Below are 24757 nucleotides of genomic sequence, written 5' to 3'. Positions count from 1 at the left end.
GTTCTGAAGTCAATTTCATCTTGGATTCAACCTATTCCCACCTTGGTTTGGAATTTGTGGACAAAAAAAAAAAAAAAACACGTTACTGTATCAAAGACATATGACTATAGTACGGACATTAGATTGTGAGTCCCTGAGGAACAGCTAGTGATAAAACCATGGACTTTGTAAAACCCTACATAATATGTTGGCGCTATATAAATATGATGTAATAATAATAATAAAAATTTAAATCAAACTCAAACTGGACGGGACTTTTTCAGTTGCTCTCACTTCAAAGTTTGACCAATCTATCTTAAAATGTAAAAATCCTTATGTAGTAGTCAATCTCTTGTATATTAATTGTGGTCTGCATCACCTAGCTGCTTTTGAGTTTTAGGTTACAAACAAATGTCAAAGAATTTTCCTTTTGAAGATGCATATGGAATGAATTTAATCGTCCCTGCTGAACCACAAACTGCAGATCCCAAGGCATAAATGCTGCTCCAGTACATTATTCTCCTACACCATACCTCAACATTGACCACATTAACATTTTCCCACACAGTTCAAATTTTAACTCCTTGGTCAGCAGAACAATGTTTCAGTAGTGCTGTCCAGGCAGTGCCTAGGAAAGCGAACATGGGTTGCACTCTAATTTAGTTGTGGTTTCTACATTAGTAAACCCCCATGAACACTTGTATAATCTGTGCTATGGTAGTACTGTTCCATAGATACCTGCAGACCTGACCTAACAGTCACTTCAGGGCTCCTTATACAGATTGCCTGTGCAGCACTTTTAAAGAATGTTTACTCCTTGAAAAAGTAGCAGGGCATTACATTTCTTCTCCAATACATTTTACCTTTTACCAACATCTTTAGGAATCCCGTGGTAATCCTCCAACTCTTTCTTAAGGTCTTCCGAAATATATTTGATCAGACCTTTCAATTTTTATATGGCCTGACAGGGTATATGAATGCTCAAATATTTCTGGAAAACCTGACATTTAAAACAATTTACCCTTTAAACCTTTTTTTTTTTTTTTTTTTTTTTTAAACGCTGATAAGATATCTACACACTTTTTCTATCAATGACCATTTGTCAAATAAATATACAGCAATGTTTATACATGTGCTACTTATAAAAAATACATTCTTTATTATATTGGGGATGAAAAGCGATCAAATTGGTTGGGAACATGATGCAAAAATCCATACAATGAGCTGAAATAATGTGGAACTGTACATATCTGTACAAAAAGATACAAGATATTGTGTTTATATTCTGGAATACGTATATCACATAGAAATTGGAAATACCAAATTACCAGAAGCCCACTGAAAAGTTTCAAGCAATTAAGAACACTTATCAAGAATATAAACACAGCACATGTAATACCGTTCTCCTTCTGATTAGGGAAATCATTTGAGTACAACACATAATTAAGGCAATTTTTTTCTTTAATAAATTGGCCATATATTATGGATTGGTGGGCTCTGTATTTGGACTCTGTTCAAGTTCACTATTCTGTATTGTGTTTGTATTTTTATTTTCCTGTTGATTGTCCTTTTTCTGCTTTTGTAGTTCCTTTTGTGACAGTGGACGTATGACACAAAGCACAGCCCGGCCATCTTTTCTTTCTTTGGGAGCTGATAAGCAGGTAGCCTGATTTTGCATGAATTTAAGTACATCCTGCAAAACATCCTAAAAAAAATCAAAATAAAGCATTAATTGTTGTATGAAAATGGTAGTGGGTTATACATTTTTTTTCTATTAGTATTAATAAACAGTATTTATATAGCACCAACATATTACACAGACAAACAGATACAGACAGTGACACAGAATGAGGAGAGGACCTTGCCCAGCAAAGCTTACAATCTAAGATATTAAAATTATTAGGTCCTGCTAAACTATAGCTATCATAGCTATCTATAGAAATACACAATACTGAATGTGAACCACATATTATCATACAGAAAATAAAGCTCTGATAATGACTACCTAAAGGGAATACCAAAGAGGCCAAGTCTTTCATGTGCTTCAGTAGACATCTTAAGATACATATGCAGCTGAAACAGGGAAGGGTTAAAACTGCTTCAAGGTTCTTTATTTTTGCCTGCGTACCATTGGGGAAATTTCATTTTACTTCCTGTCCCAGAAAAACAGGGAGGATCTGAGCCCAGCACATTTCCACCCAGCCAAGCCTCTATGATAAAATGAAACTAATCTCTTTAAGCCTTCCAGGTTAAAAATAAAAAATAAATCCGTTTGTAAAGGCAACAAACTTGTGTTGAGTCTATTAAAACAGAATTTTGCCTCGTACCTTAACAGCAAAAAAGCCTGGTCATACAATATGGCAGTTGTAGAAAAATGGGAAATGCAAGACCAATTTCAGAAGGTAATTGGCAGAATTTTCACCTGGGAAAGTGATTGAAGAGCCTGAATCAGGCTATAAATAAGGCTACGTACATACATCAGATGATTCTCATCCAATTATCATTTCAGGGCTGGTATTGGCTGAAAATCTGACATGTATACGGCGGCCGTCTGATGCTGTTCATGGATCCGTCATGGCCGATCCACGAACTGTGAAAGACGGCAATGCAAGTGAAGGGGAGAGATCAAAGCGGGTGCCACTCGTTTCTCCCCCCACCCCTCTCCATAGAGCAGAACGGTGCTGTATGTACAGCGCACGTTCATGCATCTTTCAGTCTTTTGTCATTGGAAAGGATAATAAAAGATCGTTTTCAATGACAAAAGTCCAATGTGTGTATGTGGCCTTACTGTGGTGGTGCAGATTTGCAGGACTTTATTGGGGATTCAGGTCCAAAATGTATTGAAAGGAAGGGGTGGGCCAGATGCTCTATCCCTCTTCTATACCAAAAATTAAAGATGGCTTGGACGCTATAATAAAAAGGGAGTTTGTATTTGAGACTTGGGTGGAGTTGGAACCTGGGGCAGTGAGAAAGTCTGTGTGTAGCCTGTGAGGGGGGAGACAAGGAGTTCTTCCAAAAACTTAGGTCTGCTGGACCACTAGCTCTGGAGGGAGAGTGCCAGAGAGAGCTAAGGGGCCTGGAATTTGTGTTATGGTGATGGGACTGATCCCCTGCGAGGGAAAAGCCCTGTTAATGTTTTGGTGTGAAAAAAAAGGACAGGTTGCCCTTAAATCCTATTTGGAATCCCATCTGAATACCTCTATGCAAGGAGCATGTTTGATGGTAATCCCTCGCAATTATTAGGGCTGAATACAAAGAAACAAAAATCTTGTGACAGCTGCATTATTGGTATTTTATGTTTTGCCTGAATTTAATCTTTAAGAACATTAAATTGTAAGCTAAAAAAAAATGACAGAATAGAAGAACTAATACTATCTGAAAAGAAAATGTTGGAACAATACAATACATAATGGATATTATTGAAAATGTAGCAAATTATGTAAATAAGAACTGCATTAGTAATGGTGCACAAAACATTTTGTTTCACAAGAATATGTTTATTTTCATCCCTTTCTTCTGCAATCATATTCCTTTTCATAATAACTGTTAAACTGTTCTGGCTGACATCTCCATAATATGCTTATTAGCCGCTGACAGTAACTCACAGGCTGAATTAAAACTGCGAAGATCAATATGCATTTCTCACTGACAAGGCTACTTAAAGGGTTGTCAATCATAAATAAACCGGATTGGATATAAGCATGTATGATAGAGCTTATTTCCACAAAGAAGTTTATAAATAAAAAATGATCTTGTCAACAATGCAGCAACCAACCAAATCCCAGCTGGCATGATTCCAAGGTTGGCAGCTGCATTATCATTCCTTTTTAGGCAGAAATATCAAATATACTTTAAAAAACAAACAAATAAAACCTTAAAAAAACAACAATCCTTTTATTCAGTTACCTTTTCAACCCTTTTAATAGCCTTCTCAACCTTTTTAACATGGGAGAGGGGGGCCCTTGAAATAATTATCAGGTCTTAGGGAACCCCTTCTATAATTAATATATGCACAGCTCACAGTATATTAGTGTGGTGGTCAGTGTGATGAATACCTCTTACATTGATGACTAGTGGGAAGAATGTCACCCATACAGATAGCCAAAAAGATCATTGGTGTTAGTGGTAATAGGTACAAATTGTTCAAGGAACCCGTAGCAACCTCTGCAGGAACCCCACAGTTACCATCCAAACATACTGGATACAAATCCTTAATAAAATGTTTATTGTACCACAAAATGTTTTTTTTCTACGACAAAGCAGAACGTGGAATTTAAATCTGAACTCCAAATGTGAGCCATTTTACCTGTCAAATATTTTGTATTTCTGTCCATCTAGTTCTAAGATTTACACTTATTTTTCCTATAATACAGCCCCATCTAGCAGACGAGGAAGCTGATAGGAAGCTGATTATTTCTGCTGCAGTTACACTTCACTTACAGGTCTTCTTCTCACCTCCACCCTGTGAAAGGAAGTCAGAACACGGATGAGCTCATCTTTTTGGTACTCTGCTCTACACTTCTAGTGGCATGCATCCTGTATTTCAGTACACATGACTGCCTAAGTCCATTCTCCCTTCTCCCTGTTTAACTCTGCTGTACAAACTGTATAATAGACTGCAATAAGAGAATTCAAATTTCAAAGTTATACTGCTTACATTTCTGCATGTGCATACATTTTATGTGATTTATCTCTTAAAGCAGACCTATCACCAAAAGTTTACTTTACATGAAAGGGTATAATATCCTTTTATGTAAAATAAAACATTTTTTTTTTTTAAAGGGTGAAGCCCTGTCCCTTTTGTCTTTATCTGGGATCGAAGAGCCTCCTGGGATACCCACATCACCCATCTCAGGCGGCTTTTGGCTCATTGCAGAAGGGGCTTTTTTTCTTCAATGGGAAAAAATATCCTACACATGCACAGTGAGATTGGCACTCAATCCAGAACTAAACTCACCTATCCCTATTCCATTTTATTTTCTTCCCCAAGATGATTGCTAGTGTGGGGATGATGTAACTCCCTTGCAGGGGTGCAGGAGTTCATTCATTCCCAGCACGCACAGCTCAGAAAAATTTGACAGCTGGGTGGCGATTAGGCAGGTAAGAACAGTTAAATCGATGTTAACCTAAGTTAAAAGTGGGACTTTAGTTTAACTTTAAAGACAAAGTGGAAACGACCAAAAAAAAAAAAAAAGCTACTAAAAATGCAGGAAAGTAACCCTGTATATCAATGTTCAATCATATTAAAGGGCTATATATTGCATTATCAACATCTGATAAGCATAACGGCTTCTGTCAATGGGTTTTCGCTTGCTTCAGATGGGGTCTGCATTCTTATAAGTCTATAGAAAATCAAAACTCATTTGAAGCGGGTCCAATATCCGCAATGAAGAGATCAACTACAATTAAAAGGCACCTGTCAGTAATTTCTGAATGATTTTAGAAGCACCTCAAACCAGTACTGATTGTGCATGGTAAAAATAAAAGTGATCAAAATTTCAACTCTGATCAATATTTCACAAGATCCCAAAAGGATTGTCTCCAATTCTAAAGTTTTCTATAATATTGTTTCTTCAAATGCTGTGCTTCAAATGTCTCCGATTTGTACCCTGAAGTGGCACTCTGTCCATTGCTCAAACATTGAACATTCGCACAGAGAAATGCAACTCACCTCCTTGCTTGGCCCACTTGCAGCACGACTTTGGATGACAGTAATTCGGACATGATGTTTCTTTTCAATCCACTGTGACAAGTGTTTCATTTTTACATCTAAATCGTGTTTCTCAATGCTGGCTAGAAAGGACATTTCCTTGACCTGAATAACACCTGAGATATAAAGAAGATAATAAAGTATGTGTGGATCAGTAATTACAGAGGAGGCGGAGAAGTAAATATCCCTTGTCTAATTTTACTATGTAGATTAAGGATAGAACACAATCATGAAATTCAATCAAGAAAGTCTTAGGCTACATAAACACGTCAGATGATTCTCGTCCTATTATCACCTCAGGGCTGATATGGGATGAGAATCTGCCATGTGTACAGTGCTCATCCGACGTGGTTCATGGATCTGTCCTAGGGGATCCATGAACGACGAACGATTGTAATACAACTGAAGGGGAGAGAGGGAAGCGGGTGTCGCTCACTCGTTCTCCTCCCTCCCTTCTCCATAAAGCAGAACAGTGCTGTATGTACAGCGCATCTTTCAGTCTTCTGTGATTGAAAGGGATTGTGAAAGATTCTTTCCAACGACAAAAGTCTAACGTGCATGTAGCCTTACCTGAGGAGGTCCCATAAAAAAAAAAAAAGGTACTTATTACAAACTGGCACCAAAAAAATGATACCTGAAGAACCAAATCCTAAATCCATTTTGTGTTTAGAGGATCAAAAGAAAACTCCAGATTAGGATAAATTAAGCTGATATTTTATAACTGCTTACAATGCAATAGGATCGTACAACTTCCTTTAGATTTACCAGCAAGCAAGAGCTTGTAAAAATCATTCACAATGTAGATCTGGTAGGATGGATCCTAGTACAATATATTTGTTTAAAGAACCATGGTTGGCCTTATTCTTTTGACTTTACAAATAAAAAAAAAAAAATACATAACTCACTGGCCTCATTTGGTTCAATTTAAAAGTGTTTATGTTGCTCCACAGGCACCAATTTAGTCTATTAATTGTTCATCAAGCGTAGGTGTAAACCTATACCAGCAACATAAAACAGTACAAATGTAATAATTTATTAATAAATTTGTTAGTAAAATTGTAAGGTGTATAGAAACCCTAAGGCTGGGTACCCACGTGCAATAGTTCTCGTCCGATAATCGGCTCAGGAGATAATCAGAGGAGAATCTTGCATGTGTACAATGCTCGTCAGCCATTGTCTGAACGACCGTCCTGGCAGATCCACGGACGATGAACTATCGTAATGAAAGTGAAGGGGAGAGAGTGCAGCGGGGTTCCGCTCTGTCTTTCCCCTCCTCCCCTCTCCATAGAGCAGAACGGTGCTGTATATATCATGTTCATGCATCGCGCAGTCGTTGGAAAGGATCGTGAAAGATCCTTGTCAATGGCAATGGTTGCATGTGTGTACATAGCCTAACAGAAATTCTTATTTTGACAAATTGACACTCAAAAATATTTTGTAGTATCTTTTGAATGAATAAATAAAAAACAATGTTAATACCTACAGAAATGTGGTGGGGTAGTAACGTTCTATGCTTTCTGTGCTGTATTTTTACCAATTAGCATTGTATCAAATATTCTCTGAAATTTACAGAACAATTCCCTCTGTTATGAAGAAGAGAAAATGGACATGTGTTTTTTTTACTAATATACTTACTGTCTTAAGCTGACAACACTGTTTTTCCACAGACACAGTACAAGGAGTGTTGTCACTCCAGGAAAGAAAGTACGTAACTGGAAGGATCACCAGGTGAAATCAAGGGGAAAAAGCTTGGTAGAAAGGACTATTACAGCTGTCACATCCAAAGGTTAGGAAGCTACATTTCACAATTTTCAAAGTTTAGATATTAGATGTAAAACATGCAATGTTGCAGTGTTCTCTAACTGCTTTACCTGATTGAGCAGAATTTCTTGGGATGACACATAACACTCTGAAACGCATTTCTGTACATTGCAGTAGCCATTTTCCGACTTAAACATCAGAGGAGGGAGGGGGCTGTGCAATTCCTAATTGATCTGCTCTTTAAATCTCATGTAGTCATGCTTTGGTTTATCCATCATAGAAGCAATGCAAAGCATAGAATACCTGAAATGCTGTTACATATCTAACATAAGAGCCTAGGGTCAGTGAAGCTCTGTCTTTGGGTAACAACTTGGCAGGTTGCTGAAAACATATTTTCATTATGAAGATACATGATGGTAAAAATTTAGGTCTGAAGTCTGGCTGTTCCAAGAAAAAATGCTTTTAAAAACAGTCAGCTATGTCTATATGGAATTTGGACATGGAAAGAAGCCGGCTTATCAGAAAATAAGTCAATCTATGACCACAACAAGGAAACCACAACCATTATTTTCTGCCCTAATATCCAAACATGTAATCTCTGTATTTATAATCATCTACCAGTGCTCAACCCAGAAGTTTTTTTAAGCAGGGTGGGAAGAAAATTTAGGTGGGTGGCAGCCCCTGCATTGTGACCCAACTCATCAGTCCACCCATAAAGCAAGCGGGTGGTTAGTGAAAAGTGCCGGCTGGTGCACCCGGCTAAAAGGTGCCGGGGAGAACACTGCCTACCATTAGATAGTTGGGAGTTGATCCTAGAGGTCATTAATCAACAAGGGGCCAAAAGTGAGGTGCATGGTGGGTTTTTGAAGCTCATCTTTCTCCAATGAAGTGGATAACCACACAACAGAATTCTACATTAAGTTTTAACATTCTCTTACCACATAGGCTCATATAACGTTCTAGATAAGTGGTCCCCAACCTTTTTGACAGCAGGGCACGGTAACATAGAATAAAATTTTGCCGAGGTATATGAACAGCTTACACTACTCTGCTATTCTCAGCAGCTCGGCCTCCTGTCAGAACATTAGCTGAGAATAGCAGAGTAGTATAAGAGAGCCGGTGTGCTGTCAGGGGGCAGAGCTGCTGGGAATGGCAGAGAATTATAAGCCCTACATACATTGCTCCGCCATTCTCAGCAGCTCCTGTGTAAGCAGTGTGAGGAGAGACACCCGCTCTCCTGCGGTCACTTGCGGCTGCCTGTCATTTGCGGCCCAAAACTCACCAGTCTGCGACCAGAATGGAAACCACTGCTCTAGATCATGTCATTGGAAAAAGCCAACCAACTGTAAGGTTCTCAAAATTAAAGAGCCGGTCACCAAAAAATTCAGGTAAACGCTCCGAAAAATTAGTAATTGAAGATAACTTGCTTTTCATTTCATTAACATTTTTTTTTAATTACAATCTGCCTGTTCACTTGCTTAGGAATTGAAGAGTCAGTTTGATAGAACAGCCCCTACCTCCTTGGATCGTAAAACCCTTCTCCTCATAGGAGTGTGTAACTGGGTTAGAGAGATTTATCCTCTGTTTGTCCTGTGACTTTAATCACCAACACCCAAACCAGTGTGAAAACGGTCTTAAAAATACTTTCCCTCACATGGATAGAAGAAATGGAAGGACATTATCCAAAATAATGCCCAAAATGTAAAAAAAAGCTGAACTGAATAGGGTTTTGCCTTTAATATATCATATTTTCAATTTACATAAGAATATTTTATTTTACAATACTTACCAGAGCCAGTGGAGAGTTTCTGCTTCTCCCGCAGTTTGGTCTGTTCTTCAAAAAGCTGTTTGCCAGTCATCAGCCTATACACCGGAGGATCTACATTTTCTTTCAGCAGCACCAGTTTGAGGTCGCGGTCCTCCATGATTTGTATCACTTTCCTTTTGCTCATCTTTCCCATGTCCTCTCCATTTTCACTGATCACTTGGATAATGTTATAGGGGATCAGCCTTCCCACATTTCCAATAAACTTTTTAGCATTGGGGTTATATTTCTTCTTTACAACGTGTTGTACTTTTGGCTCCTCGGTGCAGTGAAATCTTATTCCAGTCTTTACATAAGTTTCTGGATTCCATAGCTGAGGACCGGATACTTTTAACCACGGGCTGAAAAATCTAAGGTGCCTTTCAAAGGAATATAATCCTTGACTTGCAGCTTGACAAATAAGTTTCTTTACCTGAATCCTACACAGCGACATTCTGTTAAAAAATAATAATAATATTTACCACCAAATTTTATTTTGATACCAAGGACATATGGACTAATATTTTTTATCCATCACCTATTCTCTTTTATTATATAAAAGTCTTTCCAACCCTTAGCAAGGCAGAATATAGTGATGGGACAGTCACATTAGTAGACATTTCGCCAAGAAGGCCCTATATGAATTTAAAGGGTCTTCTCATTAATGTATTTACACAGGTGAAAGATGTGTGAACGTTGATAGAATTCATCGATAAAACACACACAGACTTTTACATGAGACACTGCATCTGAACCTTCAGCAAATGGGTTTGAATGCTAAGAAAAATTTAACATATAACAAGAATTTATTATACACCACACCCCAATGAATATTGTTCTTCACAGTTACAATTACAGTGCTCAATACAGACATTTATTTTAAACTGGGTGGTAAGAAATTGGCCCCTCGAATGCATGAGATCAGCAGTTTTTTTTCTATTCATGAAAGGACTCCCCTTTGTGCATGCCCAAGCATCTCAGAGCAGCCAAGTGCCCGGTATCCGGTAGGCTCTGCGCTGCCATTCATTCCTCTACCCTTCTATGTAAAGTAAAAAAACTGAGTTTAGGTCCCCTTTAACCTCCCTGGCAGTATGAATACTAAGTATTTTTAAATGTAAAATGGTACATTAAAAATACTTATTATTTTAAATTTCCCGCCTGGTGCTGCCTCCCACCCACACACTCACGAGTAGATGCCCGGCCGGCATCTGCTTCCCCTGGCCTCATGTCCCCAACGTTCATATGCCAGCCGAAGAATGCTGCAGGCACCGCTTACCAGGTAAGTTATTAAACTGCTTGGCAATTCCACCCTGAGTGTGGCTCAGGGTTACCGCTTTTGGTATGGAAAATCCACCCCGAGCCAAACTCGGGAATACCGCTAGGGAGGTTAAACAAATTTCTGGGGGGAAAGTACTGTAATATAAAAAGCCCTGTGCTCACTACTCAGTATACTTCATTAGGAGAGTGTGTACATTAACAAGAAACATTATACATATATATATATATATATTTATGTATACCCTATGGTAATTTTGTAATATTTATTTGCTACTTACATGGCAAATAGAAGCATAAATAAATGAACACCACTGATACCATATTTCTATTAGTCATGTAATCAGATCACACACATGTATGTATACCCCAAGATAATAAACACATGTATGTATACCCCAAGATAATAAACACATGTATGTATATGCCAAGATAATAAACACATGTATGTATACCCCATGATAAACTGACATTTATTTTCACATCTTTGATTTGATTGGCTGGGCTGATATTACATCACACTGATCCATGGTGCAGAATAGCGCATGGCATCGGGCTGGCTATGTGTCTGGGAGCTGCACACCTGTACATGGCCTGAACATGGCATCACCATGTCTGTGGGGTGCCGGGGCCCTTATAACTAATTATTATTATAAAAGATTTACATAGCAGCAACTTATTACGTAGCGCTGTACATTAAATAGGGGATGAAAATGAAGATAGATACAGTGACACAGGAGGAGGAGAGGGGCCTGGCACCTGGAGCTTACAATCTAGGAGGTGGGAGACTAATGTAAGGTGAATAAACACCCTGCAGAGCCAGGATACTGCAGCCATACATTCACCCTTGTGTATGTTATAAATACTGCACCATAGCAATAATAGAAGAAGGCAGATAGCACAGGGACATTCACCTGTCACAATAAGGTGGCCCTGGCTGTATGCAGAGCCTCAAAAATGTTATCTAAGCAAGCACTGCAATGAACTTCATAAACGTTGTCCATGGAGGTCATTATATCGCACAGCCGTATATCAGCAGGCCCCAAGTGAGACCCCGACCTCTCCTACAAAAGTGAGGGCAGAACAAGTCACGGACGCAGGCACTTACATCCGCCGCAGCAGAAGGAAACCAATCAGAGCACTGTGACCTCCGGGAGCTTCCTAGGGAGTGGATCAGAGAACCCGCCCCCTGTAGCCACCCACGTGATCAGCTGTCATCCGTCTATGGTCACATGACCTGTATAGACACCCAGTTTAGGATGCTGCACGTGGGCACAATAATGTCACTAAACAGAGGAATCTCACTGACATCAGAATACATGGGAATACATTAATGGCTGCAATAAAGATTTACTAATTTTTGTACAGTGCTACATTATATGTTAGTTCTATATAAATCCTGTTTTTTATATTATTTATAATAATAATAATATTACTAGCGAGGTGGAGAGTTCTCTTTACTTCTTGTCTTAGTTATCATATGGGAAGTCAGGTGTAATCTCCACATTTTGATTGAGCAATGTGTGGTCAGTGACACCAATAATAATAATTATTATTATTATTATTAATAAACAGGATTTATAGCGCCAATATATTTTGCAGCGCTGTACATTAAATAGGGGTAACGACTTGACAGACAGTGATACAGGAGGAGGAGAGGATCCTGCCCAGAAGAGCTTACAATCTAGGAGGTGGGGGAAGTAACGCACAATAGAATAGGGTATTTGGAGGGGTGGGAAGAAGTGAGGGTTTAGGAGACAGAAGGAGATGGGTAGGCAAGTTTGAAAAGATGGGGTTTGAGTGCTCTTTTAAATGAGCAGAAAGTAGGAGCAAGCTGAATAGGACGAGGAAGACCATTCGAGAGAGTTGGGGCAGCTCTAGAATAGTCTTGGAGCCGTGCATAATCTTTTTGCTTATCTGTAAAGGTGACATTCTTCCAGGATTGTAAGAGGCATTTCTTCTACTTATTCTTTCTAGTAATTATAATAGGGGTTCCCTAGAGCAGCGGTCGAATTGTAAGACACAAATACTCCACAAACAAATCAGCTGTCATCCACATAACATGAGTGGTTAAAACAAATTGTGACAACTTGTTTTAAAAAGTAAGGCTATGCTCACACTTAGAAGATAACTGTCGCTAGAAATAATATTTTATATTAACAAAATATGGAGAGGGGAGGGAAAGGATGAACAAGTGGCACCCCACTGTGCCCACCTCCATTGAAATGCATAGCGGTCATTCCTGATCAGTGGTTCATTGATCTGCCAGGAAGGATTGATGTACAACACTGAGGGACAGCTGTACACACCTAATATTTCCTCCTGATAATAATTTAACACATGTACACAGCCTGTAAGGGGTGAGAATCGTCAACTGAGACAAACAAAAATAAATCTACAGGTTAGATCAGCCTTTCTCCAGCTTTTTAATATGGGGGAACTTTTAAAATAACTTCAGGGATCCCCCTGCTATAATTACTATTTTGAAAATGAGAATGGCAGCTACATTATCATTCCTTTTTATAAAGAAATTTTTAGAAAATTTCTTACATAGGGGAACCCTTGAAATAAATATTAGGTCTTAGAGAATACCTTCTATAATTAATATATCCATAGTACATTAGAGTGGTGGTCAGTAGGAAGAATGCCTCTTACATCGCTAGCCATTGGGAAAAATGTCATCCTTACAGCTAGCCAAAAAGATCATTGGCGTCACTTAAACTGACCTGAGAAGTGCAAATTGTTCACCCCTAGCAAACTCTGGAGCCCCATTTAAGAAACACTGGGTTAGATAAAGTCCATCCCAGGGGTTGTACTTATCTTGTAGACTTTTCTTTATTTTCTTTAAAATTGTACATTTGTTGTTATGTTTCTATGTACTAAATATTATTTTGATGTAGTTTTTCTTTTTCTTTTGTTTTATTTTGCTGCCACTATCCTGGATCTTTTTGTGGCCTAAACTGTTACCTTGTAACCTCAACATTTAACATTTCTTTTCCAAGAAATAAAAAAATTAGCACAATAAGTAAAACTAAAAGTAAAAGCAATAATACACAAATAAATAATTAATTTGACTTAGTTACTGGTTTAAATACTAGCCCAATACATATGTCTAGTGCCAGTTGTTTGTCCAGGTATTTACAGATCCTCAAAGAAATGTGAGATCTGTATTATGTTGGATATATATTGTATATATATATAGTGACTATATCACTAATACAATACTATTGTTTCCAAAAAAACCCTCTGTTTGCCTTACTTTCTTTACTTGATGATATTGGGTTTGGCAAGAGCTTATAAGAATTTTTATCTATCAAACTGAGTGTTTCCTTAACCCAACTGCTGGATCATTAAAATTTTCTCTTATTGTACCTTGTCAATTTTGACAAAAATCATACTTTATCACTATATCAGAACCATAATAGGAACCAGCTCCTACCTTGTCAGCACTCCCTGCAGTCAGATTGCTAGACCCTGGAAATTCACTTTGCCCCCGGGCATCATGGATCTATATGCTAGGATAAAAGTTCAGCTTATGGAACATCTTACGGCCAGAATATATGATAGATATGAAAAATTCACGGAAATTTGGGCTCTTTGGGACTCATATCTTTTGTCTGCTACTAATATGTTCCAGCACAGAACTACTAATCTTCAGTCAGGACCTGGCAATATATCTCCTTGCTTTACTTACCCTGGGGACTTCCTCAAATTAATTACCAGATATTTGCCTTCCACTCTACATCCTCTCCCTTTCCCCCTATCTTCCTTTTTCCTCTCTTTGCCTCTTTTTTGTTTCGCCTAGAAATTTCATGTGTAGAAAATTGTATCGCTAGATATGTTTACTGCCGTTTTTATAGTAAGCTTATTGAAAGAACGTCTCTGTTTTATTGCTACCTTTTAACTTTAAGGATTATATTGTGTTATTCCACTGAAATCTGTGATACACTGTAATTTTTACAAGAGTCATATATATGTTTTCAATTCCTGGTTATTGTTAAACTATTACTTTGTATTTCTTGGCTACCTTCTTTCACTGTTGTTGATGTTGTTACTTTTTGTTTATTTGGAAAAACTCAATAAAAATTAAAATCCTTTTAAAAAGCTGAGCTGTGCATGGTCAGGATACCAGGAGTAACCTGCTTTCCCTGTGCTTGAAGGGAATTAACCTCCTGGGCAGTAACCCAGGAAAAAAAAAACAGCTAATAGCGGTAACCCTGAGCCACACTCGGGGTAGCTAAAAAATAATAAATAAAGACTTACCTGGCCCCCCCGGCGTTCTCTGGTGTCCTGGATGTCCGATCCCATCTGGTCCTCAGCTGGGTGTTCCCGGTGACGTAGGTGCATGCAGCCGTCACTAGGGGCGTGGCAGGAATTTCAATGTATTTTGTATTGCATTCAATACAAAATAACTGTATTGAATGCAATACACTGCATTTATATGTCTAAAAGCGATACATTGTCTTTCATGAAAATGTATTTTACAGTATAATATATTATGAGTATGAGTATAATAAAGTTTGAAACACAAGATCATGACAAAGTTTTCTATTAAATTTATTATTCATTTTTTTTATTTATTATTTTGACATGATTTTGTGTTTCAAACTTTATTATACCGTATTTTTCGGACCATAAGACGCACTTTTTTTCCCCCTAAAGTGGGGGGAAAATCAGGGTGCGTCTTATGGTCCGAATGCATATTTTTTTACTTACCTGTATCCCCGCCGGTCCCCGCAGCCAGTGTCCTCTTCCTGTGTCCCAGCGTGCGGCACTTGTGCCCGCCCACGAAGGCGGCGCCGATTGATTTGATGAATGCCGATCGGCGCCGCCTTCATGGGCGGGCACAAGTGCCGCACGCTGGATCTCAGGGGAAATCAAATGAATTTTTTTTTTCTTGTTTTCCCGTGCGGAAAACCTGCTGCGTCTTATAGTCCGGAGCGTCTAATGGTCCGAAAAATACGGTACTATATATTACTATTATACCGCTGTGTGCAGGGGTTCCATCCTCTGCTCCTACTCTACTATAGGACACAGCAGTGATGCTAGAGATGGAGGAATAAACCACAGCATACAGCAGGGGACAAGGGGATCTAAAACTCCCAGAGGTGCTGAGTGATACAGATGATGATGGAAGCTGCAGTTTGGAGTCACATGACCTGTGTGACTGCTTGTTTAAGGTCCATAAGAAGTTAAATATTAATATTATTATTATTATTATTATTATTAATAAACAGGATTTATATAGCGCCAACATATTACACAGTGCTTACATTAAATAAGGGGTGCACATGACAGACAGGTACAGACAGTGACACAGGAGGAGAGGACCCTGCCCTGAAGAGCTTACAATCTAGGAGCTGGGGAGGTGGGGGAAGTAAAACACAATAGGAAAGGAGATTTGGAATGCTGGGAATAACGGTTTCAAAAGACAGAAGAAGATGGGTAGGCAAGCGTGAAAAAATGGGGTCCATAAGTGATTGGGTCCCCCCCCCCCCCAGGACACTACATGCATGGTAACACACGTGTGAGTATGGAGGGACCCTGGGATGGACTAAACCCAACTCTATGCTGTTCATAACCGGGCATTTATATAAGGCTTGAACTTTCTATTTGTCGCTCTATTCCTTTTTAATGCAATTAATACTAATCTATGTAGAAATCAGAGGCTGCACCTAAATTCTTTATTATCAATTAAAGCTGAATTCCAGGTAAATGTAAGGCAACACACCTATAGGCTCATATCATTGTCCCATTCTGCTTTCTCCTCCTATCAGCCTGCACCACAGCACATCTGATTGGCTCCTTGTGTGGCTTCTTGCTCCTCCAGTTTTTGCTTTACAGCAATAGTTTGGTATTATATTTAATCCCGGTACATGCAGTGCTTGCATTATAAAATGAAAAATGTCAGCTCTGCATTACTGTGTGCCTTTTATATTAATAATATTACACAATATTTATATAGCGCCATCATACTAGGCAGCGCTGTACAAAGTCTATAGTCATGTCATTAACTGTGCCTGTAAAGAGCTCACAATCTAATGTCCCTGCCATAGTCATACGTCATTAACGCAGTCTAAGGCAGGGGTGTCAAACTCAATTACACAGAGGGACGAAATTAAAAACTTAGGCCAAGTTCGGGACCAAACTTGAAATTTAATGAAAAAATTGAGGAAGTTTACTATTTCATTCATAACTAACAAAAACAAACCCCTCTACACACACTTTGGGGTTGAAAAGGCTAATTTCTCTCTATCTTTGCAGGCTGTGTGTTGTTCATTCTCTCATCCCCACATCACAAGTTTGTCTGACACTATTACACTATGTAGTCTCTAATGGATTGAAACAAACACAAAGTCCCTGGTAGTCAGGCACCATGTGATTATTGCCTAGGATTTGTGTCACATGATGGGTGTACAGGAATAATGTCTATGTATTGCATGTATTGAAAATTATAAAATGAAGTGGTAACGCAGGCAGGCAGGCCAGATAGTTAATTTTCAGAATTCTTTGGGGGGGAATCAAAAATGAAAAAGGCCCTTGAGGGCCAGTTTGACACTCCTGGTCTAAGGTCAGTTTTAGAGGGAAGCCAATTAACTGCATGTTATATCTGCCTAAAGCTTAACCCTAAATAGTACACTTGTGTGTCACTTGCCCCCTGTCCTAGATTGTAAGCTCTTCTGGGCAGGGTCCTCTCCTCCTCCTGTGTCACTCCCTGTATCTGTGTCATTTTGCAACCCCTATCTAATTGTACAGCGCTGCATAATATGTTGGTGTCATATAAATCCTGTTTATTAATAATGATAATTAAGAACCTGCAATGCAGCACTAACAAAAATATGTAACCTCCATTGTTTGGTTTATTAATGGGCCAGGGAGCTAAAAACAAACTCGAACCTCACTGCAAACATCAAACGTGACGTCACACTACAAATGACGTCACGACAAAGACAGTCGCCCTCAGAATTTGAGTATCTGTCTATATATATGCCTGTTTCAAAAAATGTAAAAATATACTCAGTTCTGTTTAGACAATATCTTTATTTTTATAATCGCATTTCTAAGTTGTCATGCCTATACGTTTTAAGTTCCGACAGACTTGTCAGCATTTGTGAACGGAAATGATCAGGCGGTGTGCAGACAGTCCCAGAGACATCACGTGTAGGAGGCGGGGCTTGTTCTCTCTCTTTCCGCCGGACCCGCCATCTTGCAGGTAGCCGCATGAGAGCTCGAGCTCCCGGTGTTTGAGGGGAAAAGGGTGCGTTGTATAGCGGGAGGCTGGTGAGAGGGGTCGCGGTATAAAGGGGAGAGCACTGTGCACAGGCTGGGGGCAGTCTTTGTGTCATAGGGCGGCTTAGCGGTCGCTTGGAACCCTTTAGGGGCCGCCTTCATGGTATGGCCTGGTGGGAGAAGGCCGGATAGTGAGCCATCGGGGCTGAGATAAGTCACGTGGCTGTATGTGAGGTATTAGCATGTGATTGCTGTGTGCTGGTGACAGATCGGGTGATGTGCGGGTGTCAGGAGATGCCGGGTGTGTGTGCTGATCCCCGGGCTCTACTGGCAGCAGACATCCTCCATGCTGACATCCCAGGGCTAATCACATACACAGGGGATGTCATGACTATGGACTTTGTACAGTGCCGCGTAATATGATGGCGCTATATAAATACTGGATAATATTGGCTGGGACTCTGAACCCCACCTGCAGGATTCTGTGTATACAAAGCCTATTGTAAATGACATCTTCTCCCTAAAGTGTATTCTTCTATAGCACATGTTGATGTGGATCTCCTGGTTGTCATCTGTGTGTGTCCAGGGCTGCATGCTACCCCTCTGGGTACTGGTACTCCTGACCCCCATGGGTACTCTGCACCCTGATTGGCTGCCAGCTGTATTCTCATTGCAGCAATCCCCATAGGATGTCTTACGGAGCAATCACACAAATTTAAACGATTGTTGTGACTAGTCCTGCAGCTTCTCAATGGCATTGTGTGGTGTGGGAGGTATGATGGGTGTGCATGAGGATTTGTAGTAAATAATGTTCTGAATTCTTGTTACCTTACATTACAGCATGGAGCTCATTGACACATCAGCAGCTCTCTATGGAGTGGCTTATTATAGTGTGTTTATATAGCGCCAGCATATTACACAGCGCTGTACATTAAATAGGGGTAGCAAATGACAGATAGATACAGTGACACAGGAGGAGGAGAGTACCCTGCCCTGAAGAGCTTTCAATCTAAGGGGGAGGGGTATAACACATATAAAGTGTAGGGAAGGGACAGCAGTCTGCCAGTATAAGAACACTTTAAATCAGTATTTCTCAACTTTTTAACATTGGGAACCCCCTTGCAATAACTTTCAGATTGTCAGGGACCCCCTCCTATAATTACTTTATTCACAGAACATAAGTGTGGTGGTCAGTGAGAGGAATGCCTCTTACATTGCTGTCCAGTTGGAGGAATGTCACCCTTACAGATAGCCAAAAAGATCATTGGTATCAGTAAAACTGACCTGAGGGGCACAGATTGCTCTTTGCTCAGGGATCCTGTGGGGAAACATTGCTTTAAGTCTTTCAAATCATTGCTACTTCTGGGCACATTTGCTGGACAGCTTTGGTCTCCATGTGAGTGTCCAGTTATGTATGTTATAAGAATTGTGCAGCGTTATTGTGTATAAAAACAGTATTTATATAGCGCCAACATATTACTCAGCGCTTTACACTAAATAGGGCTGCAAATGACAAGACAGTGACACAGGAGGAGGAGAGGAACTTGCCCCGAAGAGCTTACAATCTAAAGCAATTTAGGACAGCTCAGAAACATGTTAAGTTGATTGATGAGGTTTACGAATGTTAATCGTCCCCCTTAAAGGTCCCCCTTGCGTATCCTACATAACACCTATTCTGTGGTTGTGCATCAGACCACCCTCACTGTAACATCTTCTATCAGGAATGATGGTATTTGTAGTGCTGGGATACGGAGAGAACACTATGGCACGACTATTAGGCGTCTGTTTTTCTCTTTTTGTAAATGTTAAATGTTTTATCTTGTCTGTCCATCTTGGGGAGATTTCCCTTCTATTGAGAACAGAAAGAGATGGGACATTTTTTGAGTGTAACTTTTTTTTGCTTTAAACAAACTTTTAATTTGTTCTAAGCAAAGTAACAAATATTGTAGGAAGCAATCTGATTGGCAGATGAAGTATAACGTTATCTGGGATGCAGCTTTTACTAGTGCGGTTGTTTTAAGATTTGTTTACAATGTTTGCCTCTGCCTGAGTTCACCTGCTAACTATCTTATTTGTTTTGCACAGTAGGGGGTAACTGTTAATAGTTCAAAATGACGAACACAAGGGGCAAAAGACGTGGAACCCGTTATATGTTCTCTAGACCCTTCCGCAAGCATGGTGAGTAATTCTGATACTTAACCTTCTAATGTGTCAAGACCAAATCACAAACTTGCAGCCGTACAAGAACATGTTGTGCCATTAGAACTCCTGGTGCTTTCTGAAAATTGTGTAGGTCCTGATGAATGGATTGCCCTAATGCAGTACAGGACCCTATGGACATATATCTCTTTAAGGTGATATATAATGGTAACAAGTTACTATAAACAGAATAAATTCCTTTTTTTTTTTTTTTTTACCCTTTCCCGACTATATGCTGTAATGCATTTTTACTATCGCACATTTTTAGTTCCAAGCTGTAGCAAATAAAAGTGAATTACCACCCATGTAGTCTCAAGTCGAGATATCTACAAAAAACATTACTGCTGGAAAATGAACTTCTGTAAAAGGCCCCTAATTTACAGTACAAGAAAAGATATTTGGATGTTTTTTGGCAGTAAGAGCACCGTTCCATGTACACAGTTTGTAGGTTCTTATCAATAACAAGGACCTGTCACAGAAAATATTTACGTAGGACTTTTTAGCACCCCTTTATCCTAATAATAACATGGAGTTAAAGTGGTAAAGCCATGTCATATTTTAGAGCACAGACAGATCTCTAAATGTTCTATAAAATAAAAGGAATTGTGTTTTTCTGGGAATATCGCTCAGATAAACAGTTTCTGTAATTTCGCACAATATGTGAAATATTGCAATTGACATTGAATTCCATGGCTTCTCAACTTCTCAAACATGTTTTCATTTACGAAAAGAGGAATTTAGCATTTGTTCACAATGAAATGGTTGTCAGTAAGGGTTCTAAGCCACAATGTTGAGAACTGTAGATGTGGGGTTACTGAAAAAGAAGAGTGAAGAATAAGCTATAGTTCTCTATTGCTAACTTCCTATTTTTTCTTCTAGGTCCAGTTCCACTGTCAACTTATATGCGCATCTACAAGAAGGGTGATATTGTGGACATCAAGGTATGATTTTTTTCTGTTAGCATTAAAAAACATAAAACAATACTGACAGGAACAGGGTGTGCAAAATTCATGGCATGTTCTTGGGAATCAGGAGCAACAAATGTACATTTATAATGCATGAAACCTCTTTACCATAATATTATACTGAACTATAGCTTCAGTACATAGCCCTTGTTTTGACAGAATATCTACATTTTTTTTTAGTCTTGTATAAATTAGACTAAAATAATTTTTCTATCCTTGTCATTATAACACAATCGAGGCTGCAGCCATTTCAACATAATGGAAGGGCTCCAGGACTGGAGGGGACAAATAACAGAAAATGTCAAAGCATAGACCACAAATGCATTGTTTTGCAATCGATCAGTTCTTGGGTGTGTTGGCTGCATTTATTTTCCTTCAAGCTAGGAGCATTTTCAGCAAATGCTTCTTGTATTTGCCTGAAATGCAGCTGCAGGAAAAGCCTGATAAGAAAACAGCAGCCGCCATTTAAAAGTTACAGTAGCTTAAAGTGAACCCCCACACTCATAAAAATTTGGTGATTATTCTAAACAAGCATTACAAGCCCTTACCAAGTTATCATTCATCTCCTGTATCTGTAAGCATTGGGGTAAAAATAATTTTCAAAAGTTTTCAGATTAATTAATCAGTGTTTAACTCATTTAACATTTGTGTTTTAACATTTTTTTTTAAGCCGGGTGGGAAGAAATTGTAGGAGGGTGGCAGCCCCTGTATTGTTACCCAACTCTTCAGTAATCACCCAAAAACAGCCGGGTGGTTACTGAAAAAGGCTAGGTGGTGCACCCAGATAAAAGGGGCTGGGGTGAACCCAGTTTTAATGCTGTTACAAACCAACTAAACTCTACACATTTTGGGAATAAATAACTTCCTTAGAAGCAGATTTCAGGGATGATTTTAAAGCCTTTAGTAAAAAATTTAAAAAAATCAAATCCATTAAATCTTAGCACCGTTTCACTTTTAAATTTACTTTAACTTCCCACAGACATTCAACAAACTCCTGCTGCTTTTTAAGTATTCGAATATAAAAGTTTATTTTGGCCGAAGTCTTGTTTGATGGAAAAAGCAGCAATGGGCAATGTACTCCTAGTTTGCTGAGGCACCATAAAATCATTTTTGCTAATTATGTACATTGTCTTTTTTTTACCAGGGAGGTTAAATTGCTCTGTGATGATCCTTCTCCTAACTATTTACTTTCTTAGTAAATGTGAGTCGAATATTTCACCGGTTCTGAGAGCAATAACCTTATTAAATCTGACTTTCTGTCCTTCTGGAAATCTTATTGTGATGGTAATGCTAACCCATTTTATTTTCTTACAGGGTACAGGCACAGTCCAAAAAGGTATGCCACACAAGTGCTACCATGGCAAGACTGGACGTATCTACAATGTCACACAGCATGCTGTGGGTATTATTGTCAACAAACAAGTCAAGTGAGTATGATTTTTGTGTGGTCTGTCCCCTACACAGCCCCTTCACTTTACCATTTAGATTGTTGTATGTCTATTATGGTCATTCAAGAGGGCTATATGAACCTCCTCTTAAAACCCAAGTCAGTTCTTTGTGTGTGGCTTGTATCCTGTCAGAGGAGACAGTTGTGTCTAAATGCAGCAGTTATCATGAATTATTCCTGCTATCGTTACCAAGAATCACACTGTGTGACGGATATCAATTAAAGAGATCTCTGTATGAGAACTTGTGTAGTGGATTATGGAGTTAAATATGCTTATTCTGGTGGTAGCTTTGTAAATTCGGAGTCCCTTCTTGGGCACTGTAAACAGGATTTATTTAGCACCAACATAATATACAGCCCTGTACATTAAATAGGTTTGCAAATGACAGACAGATTCAGTTTGTCTTTGCTCCTTGCAAGTCATGTGACTTTGGTTGAAATATTGGTATAACTACAAGGTTATTAGGAAATTGCTCACACTTTTTTTTAAAAAGCCTGGTGTCTCTGAGAACTTCAAATGATCTAGGGTTGATTTCCAATATCCACCCATTGGACACATTGATCACAAACTTGGATAAGTAGCTTGCGGGATGGTATAATATGCAACCCATATTTAGCAAAGCATATGAGAATATATAGGCGTTACATGAATTGCTTTCTTTTGTGCAGGGGTAAGATTCTTGCCAAAAGAATTAATGTTCGTGTAGAGCATATCCGCCACTCTAAGAGCAGAGACAGTTTCCTGCAGCGTGTGAAGGAAAACGAGAGGAAGAAGAAGGAAGCCAAGGAGAATGGTACCTGGGTGGAACTGAAACGTCAGGTAAGGAATCTGTCCATTGTTCTCTTCGTAGAATGCTCAGTGATGATCCTTCTCCAAATTATTTACTGTTACAGTAAAAGTGAGTGTTATTTCACCGGTTCTGAGAGCACTTTGGATGATCATTTTTAATAACTGCATTATTATGCACAAATGGTAACAACTTGTGTTTTCATTACAGCCAGCCCAACCAAGTGAGGCTCACTTTGTGCGAACAAATGGAAAGGAACCAGAGCTCCTCGAACCAATTCCATATGAGTTCATGGCATAAATTACTGCTATTAAACACCCTTTTCTCAAGCCAGCGTTTGTGTTTTATTGCTGTATAACTGAACTAATAATTGTGCGGTCACGCAGAGATCTGTAGAGGCTCTTGATTCACAACAGGTCAAGTAAGGGCTGCTCCTCTGAGCTGTTTAAGATTTAATTTGTTTGCTAATCAGATCTCTGCATTGCTCGTAATGACTGGAAGCTGAAGCTTAGCACGTGTAGCAGCTTGCCATAGCTCTTAGCATTCTAATTTTGAAGAAGAGTGGAGCCTGCACAACATCTTGAGATGTATGTGGAGTCCTTGGCAAGTAATTTAGACAAAAAAAGGTAAATTGCCCCAGTAAAGGGCATTAAAATCTGTCCTCAAAAAAGTTTTGTGAACAGGATGTATATCTTGGGTTCTTAGAGCAATGCACATAGGTGAAGCCCACCTTAGATGTTGTGATATTGTGTTTTTTTTTTTTTTTTTTTTAAATATTGCTTCAAGGTATCTAACCTAATACATTTATATCAGAGTACTGTAAAACTGATCAACAAAACATTGCAGGTATGTTGTCCTGATGTCTTGGTGAATGGGCAATGTTACATAATGTGTGAGTGTTTCTGCAGCATTATGCTGCAGACATGTCAGTCATATACCTAAAAATCAGAGGTGGTTACTTTAATTAGCAAGCAAAAAAAGCTACCGTATTTTTCGGACCATTAGACGCTCCGGACTATAAGACGCAGCAGGTTTTCCGCACGGGAAAACAAGAAAAAAAAAATTCATTTGATTTCCCCTGAGATCCAGCGTGCGGCACTTGTGCCCGCCCATGAAGGCGGCACCGATCGGCATTCATGAAATCAATCGGCGCCGCCTTCGTGGGCGGGCACAAGTGCCGCACGCTGGAAGACAGGGAAACACAGAGGAGGAACACAGACAGAGGCAGATAGCAGCCAATGTCTGTGTTCCTCCTCTGTGTTCCAGCGTGCGGCACTTGTGCGTGTGGAGGCAGATAGCAGCCTCCTACAGAGGAGGAACACAGACATTGGCTGCTATCTGCCTCTGTCTGTGTTCCTCCTCTGTGTTTCCCTGAGACCCAGCGTGCGGCACTTGTGCCCGCCCATGAAGGCGGCGCCGATCGGCATTCATCAAACCAATCGGCGCCGCCTTCGTGGGCGGGCACAAATGCCGCACGCTGGGACACAGGAAGAGGACACTGGCTGCCGGGACCGGCGGGGATACAGGTAAGTAAAAAAATATGCATTCGGACCATAAGACGCACCCTGATTTTCCCCCCACTTTAGGGGGAAAAAAAGT

At 39.4% G+C, this 24757-nt stretch overlaps 2 protein-coding genes and 1 non-coding gene across 4 annotated transcripts; 2 read left to right on the top strand and 1 right to left on the bottom strand.

Moving 5' to 3' along the window:
- Positions 1 to 1102: 1102 nt before the first annotated feature.
- Positions 1103 to 11762, bottom strand: MTIF3 (mitochondrial translational initiation factor 3). 2 transcript variants are annotated; one of them, XM_072404687.1, is made up of 4 exons: positions 11638 to 11762; positions 9240 to 9709; positions 5651 to 5805; positions 1103 to 1684 (listed from the first exon to the last, which is right to left on the bottom strand). In XM_072404687.1, the coding sequence occupies exons 2-4, from the start codon at positions 9706 to 9708 to the stop codon at positions 1460 to 1462; spliced, it is 849 nt and encodes a 282-aa protein (XP_072260788.1). In that variant the 5' UTR covers position 9709; positions 11638 to 11762; the 3' UTR covers positions 1103 to 1459. The 2 variants fall into 2 exon arrangements, with proteins under 2 accessions (XP_072260788.1, XP_072260797.1); XM_072404696.1 differs by lacking the exon at positions 11638 to 11762 and adding an exon at positions 11444 to 11613.
- Positions 11763 to 17668: 5906 nt separating this feature from the next.
- Positions 17669 to 23487, top strand: RPL21 (ribosomal protein L21). Its single transcript, XM_072404676.1, has 6 exons — positions 17669 to 17742; positions 19845 to 19937; positions 20838 to 20899; positions 22238 to 22350; positions 23040 to 23190; positions 23369 to 23487. Exons 2-6 carry the CDS (start codon positions 19871 to 19873, stop codon positions 23456 to 23458), a joined length of 483 nt encoding a protein of 160 aa, XP_072260777.1. The 5' UTR covers positions 17669 to 17742; positions 19845 to 19870; the 3' UTR covers positions 23459 to 23487.
- On the top strand, positions 22383 to 22514 carry LOC140321913 (small nucleolar RNA SNORA27). The gene has a single exon (XR_011919039.1). It is a non-coding gene; the product is annotated as a small nucleolar RNA SNORA27 (small nucleolar RNA).
- Positions 23488 to 24757: the final 1270 nt, after the last annotated feature.

The sequence above is a fragment of the Pyxicephalus adspersus genome, chromosome 1 (genome assembly GCF_032062135.1).
Source record: "Pyxicephalus adspersus chromosome 1, UCB_Pads_2.0, whole genome shotgun sequence".
In the NCBI taxonomy this organism is placed as follows: domain Eukaryota; kingdom Metazoa; phylum Chordata; class Amphibia; order Anura; family Pyxicephalidae; genus Pyxicephalus; species Pyxicephalus adspersus.
Note: the sequence above shows the minus strand (reverse complement) of the source record. Positions and strands in the feature narration are given on the sequence as shown.

Bases quoted from the DNA above. Each gene is read 5' to 3' on its own strand.
- MTIF3 (XM_072404687.1), bottom strand. From the start codon at position 9,708: ATGTCGCTGTGTAGGATTCAGGTAAAGAAACTTATTTGTCAAGCTGCA. The intron at 5,806-9,239 runs GTAAGTATTGTA...TTTATATCTCAG, and splicing joins GAAACTCTCCACTGGCTCTG to GTGTTATTCAGGTCAAGGAA. The intron at 1,685-5,650 runs GTGAGTTGCATT...GATTTTTTTTAG, and splicing joins CAAGTGGGCCAAGCAAGGAG to GATGTTTTGCAGGATGTACT.
- RPL21 (XM_072404676.1), top strand. From the start codon at position 19,871: ATGACGAACACAAGGGGCAAAAGACGTGGAACCCGTTATATGTTCTCT. The intron at 19,938-20,837 runs GTGAGTAATTCT...TTTTTCTTCTAG, and splicing joins TAGACCCTTCCGCAAGCATG to GTCCAGTTCCACTGTCAACT. The intron at 20,900-22,237 runs GTATGATTTTTT...ATTTTCTTACAG, and splicing joins GTGATATTGTGGACATCAAG to GGTACAGGCACAGTCCAAAA.